Below are 4,424 nucleotides of genomic sequence, written 5' to 3' on the forward strand. Positions count from 1 at the left end.
CGAAGGGACCGTCTGCGACTATTCCGACAGAATGGAATGGGCCCTGCAGCTGAACGGTATCCCTACCGAAAAGTACGCCGATTACGCGAGAGTCCACATGGGAGCCGAGTTAAACAACGCGCTAAAGTTCCTGATTGCACCGAAGCTACCGCAATTGATTCTGTACAAGGATCTCCGGAAAACGCTCGAAACGCATTTTGACAAACAGCGCAATAAGTTTGTCGAAAGCATCAAGTTCCGGCAAATTACGCAGCAGCAAGGGGAAAGCATCGCACAATTCACACTACGCCTGAAGCAGGGAGCTGCTCATTGTGATTACGGAGAATTCTAGGACCGCATGCTCATCGAACAATTGCTACACGGACTAATGGAACGGTATTTGCGACGAGATTATCGCAAAGAATCCAGTAACCTTTAAAGATACATGTGAGATCGCCAGCACGCTAGAAGCAACACACAACACCGCGCAGGAGGTTAACGCAGGGATGCCGTCCGTCGAATCAACGAATAAGTTGGGTTACGAGCAGCCGAAGACAAAGAAGACACCTGCATCTCGTGCTACGTCGAAGCCCAGCAAGTCAACGCGGCGAGAAGCGTCCCAAGGTAAACCAAAACAAGGTACAACAAATCCAGGTAGGTGCAATGGTTGTGGTGGAAACCACCTTCGAAATCAATGTCGTTTTAGTGATGCTCGTTGCAACACGTGCAACAAAAAGGGACACATTTCTAAAGTGTGTAGATCTCGGAAAACTAACCGCGATGAAGATTCTATTAATCCCGTAAACACCCGCCCAGAAGCCTCCATCGATTACGTACAAACGCTAAATGCCCTACAAACAACTTCGCCATCCGGGAAGAAAATGGTAGAAGTTACGATCGATGGACATCCTTTACACATGGAGCTTGACACAGGAGCCCCATGCGGTATTATTTCGGAAGCAAAGCTGAAAACAATTAAAAAACAATTCCGTTTACTTCCATCCGAACGACAGTTTTCTAGCTATTCAGGTCACAGCATCACCTGTTTAGGACGTTTGCCAGTCAACGTAGCCATGGGGTCTGCCAATAGAAAACTAAACGTTTATGTTGTTTCGGGAACATCCGAGCCGTTATTCGGTAGAGAATGGATCGCGCAGTTTTCAGATCAGATCGATATAAATTCCATGTTTGCTCCTAATGTTTCTGTCCAATCAGTCACTGACACAGAACCATCAGCCATTCAAAAATCGAAACTCAATGATCTTTTGGAAAATTTTCGAGAAGTTTTTAGCGATACCCCTGGAAAGCTAATTGGTCCTCCGGCAAAAGTACATCTAAAGCCTGGCGCCACACCTATTTTTTCTAAGGCTAGAGAGGTGCCACTTTCTCTGCGAGAGCGTTACGCAGCAGAAATCAACAAAAAGATTGCAGCAGGTTTTTACGAACGAGTTGACTACTCCGAATGGGCTTCACCCACACACATCGTTGTTAAAAAGAACGGGATCATCAGAATTACGGGTAATTACAAACCGACTGTTAATCCTCGCATGATAGTCGATGAACACCCCATCCCGAAGGTCGAGGACATTTTTAACAAACTCCAGGGAGCTGCCTTCTTTTGTCATCTCGATTTAACCGATGCATACACGCACCTTCCTATAGACGATGATTTCAAGCACGTCCTTACGCTAAACACTGTTACACATGGTTTCATCCGACCGACCAGAGCAGTGTATGGAGCCGCCAATATCCCAGCAATATGGCAAAGGCGTATGGAAAGCGTTCTGCAAGACCTAAACAACGTGGTCAATTTTTACGACGACACAATCGTAGCCGCAGCCAATTTCGACAACCTTCTCGAAACCCTCAAAGGTACACTGCAGAAACTGAAAGATAACGGACTCCGGCTTAACCGAGCGAAATGTGTATTTGCCGTTCCTTCGTTAGAGTGTCTTGGTCACAAGATCGATCGCCATGGGTTGCACAAATCCGACAAACACATTGCCGCAATCCGTGATGCTCCACGTCCAAACACCCCGGAAGAGCTGCAGCTTGAATGACGACGCGGATGAAGCCTACCAAGATATTAAGGAAGCGCTAATCTCACCGCAAGTCTTGGTACAATACGATCCTACACTTCCCGTCATCTTAGCCACGGATGCCAGCAAAACCGGTTTGGGAGCCGTACTATCACACCGATTGTCTGACGGAACGGAACGCCCCATAGCTTATGCTAGCTGCACGATGTCCAAAATAAAGCAAAAGTATCCGCAGATAGACAAAGAGGCGTTAGCAATCGTGTGGGCAGTGAAAAGTTCTTTCACTATTGTATGCACGTAAATTTACAAAATTTTAAATTCAATTCAAAGACGAGAGAAGAAGCTCAGGCGACGATTTTGAACAATTGGCGCATGTCCAAATCGAACAACTGCCAGTAAGAGCAGAGCACATTGCTCGAGAAACACACAAGGATCCTCACCTAGGAAAAATCCTTCAACACCTTGAGCAAGGTCAAAACCTCGGACAATATGGATACAAAGCACCCGAATCGAAACGTTGAAGTCTTAGCAACTGCTTCTCTACCAGTCGTTAAGTCTCGAAAAGAGATATCGCAGGAAAATTCGGACACTAAGGGGAGAGGTTTACCTGAGGCGGTTTAGACTTGCAATGCCGTTGCATGTTGTCGTGATCTGGCCAACCCGCCATCCTTTAAAGAACACCCGTGAACTCACTCTACCTCGTAACTCACTTGAGCAAGTGTGACGTTACCGTTCGCCTATCATCTTGCACGATATTCATCGGGACTCTTTATCATTCCTCCTAATCTATCTAACGACACAATACTCTTACATCTGTGATTGAAAGTGTAAGTGCAATAATAAACCATGCAAAAACTAATGATGTAATATTTTTGTTTGAAGATTTTAATTTTTCGGCAGTATCGTGGTCACCTATCACAACAAACATTTGGTCACTCATCATCGTTCGCGCACTATGTGGCAAATTCATCATCTTCGGTCAGATCCCGGTTTTGGATGAAATTAACGCTAGCGATCTTTATCAAATAAGCTGTATCAAAAACTCGCTTAACCGGCAGCTCGACTTAGTATTCGCAAATTTTATTGCCGCAACTTACTGCATCGATTTGCACCCCTGCCCAACACCACTAGTCTCTCCTGACCTGTACCATCCAGCCATCGATTTAACGGTTCGAATTCCAAGCACAATGCCTAACCCTACACTGACTCAAGCAAGTAGACCTAGGATGAATTTTTATAAAACCAATTTTACTCGGCTTGATGAGCTCAAAACTAATTTTAATAGCCAGTTCAGAATTAGCCAGTTTAATTCGGTTGATGAAGCTTTATCGATATTTATACGCTTTCTTTTATCCTCGTTTGATTCGTGTGTACCAATTATCACACCAAAGAGCGGCCCTGCTTGGTCTGACCGCCATCTAAAAAAACTCAAAAGAGCTAAGGAAGCTGCATTAAAAAAATATACGACGTACCGATCACCTGTCAACAAAAGCATATTAAATGAAACAACTCGCTTGTACCGTAGTTACAATAAAATACGCTACGGTGGCTACTTGTCTCGGTTGGAGAAGAATTTCATCAAAAGGCCCAAAGCTCTCTGGAGTTTTCGTAAGAAACACAATAGTACAAATGTGACACCTAAATCGATTTTCCACAATGACCGAGCTGGTTCAACTGCTTCAGACATTTGTGATATATTTGCGTGTAGATACGAGGAGGCATACACAATCTCAACTACGGACGACAATATTATCACCAACGCTTTAATTAATACTCCTAATGATGTCATCGACCTTAATTTAACTAATATATCGCAAGAATCTGTTCTAAATGTGCTCAAAGCAGTCAAGCCCAAAGCTAGTCCTGGCCCAGATGGTATTCCTGCCATCATTCTCAGCCGATGCTGTGAGTCCATTGCGCCGATCTTCACCAAATTTTTTAATTTTTCACTGCAACAAGGAGAATTCCCCTCTATTTGGAAGAGTTCATAGATTGTCCTCATATTTAAAAAAGGTGACAAGGAAGATGCAGCCAACTATAGAGGCATAACATCACTCAGTGCTGGAGCCAAAGTTTTTGAGAAAGTGATCCAAACAAGTTTACTCACGGCTTCATATCACTATATTAGCCCTCAACAACACGGTTTCGTTCCAAAGCGGTCGACGATTACTAACCTTGTTGACTTTACATCACAATGTCTCCTTAACATGGATAGCAGGATGCAAACAGATGCAGTTTATATGGATTTAAAGGCTGCTTAATGGGCGAAATTTAATATGCTGGTTAGAATCGTACCTTGTCAATCGATCGTATGCTGTATCTTTCTCACGGTGCCATTCAAGGTCTTTCATTGCATCATCTGGTGTGCCACAAGGTAGCAACCTGGGTCCACTACTGTTCGTACTG

The 4,424-nt window shown here is 44.1% G+C and overlaps 1 protein-coding gene across 1 annotated transcript; it reads left to right on the plus strand.

Moving 5' to 3' along the window:
- Nucleotides 1–767: 767 nt before the first annotated feature.
- LOC121601013 (uncharacterized protein K02A2.6-like) lies at nucleotides 768–2,213 on the plus strand. The gene has a single exon (XM_041929799.1). It carries the CDS (start codon nucleotides 861–863, stop codon nucleotides 2,037–2,039), a length of 1,179 nt encoding a protein of 392 aa, XP_041785733.1. The 5' UTR covers nucleotides 768–860; the 3' UTR covers nucleotides 2,040–2,213.
- Nucleotides 2,214–4,424: the final 2,211 nt, after the last annotated feature.

The sequence above is a fragment of the Anopheles merus genome, unplaced genomic scaffold, assembly GCF_017562075.2.
Source record: "Anopheles merus strain MAF unplaced genomic scaffold, AmerM5.1 LNR4000017, whole genome shotgun sequence".
NCBI classification, from domain to species: Eukaryota; Metazoa; Arthropoda; class Insecta; order Diptera; family Culicidae; genus Anopheles; species Anopheles merus.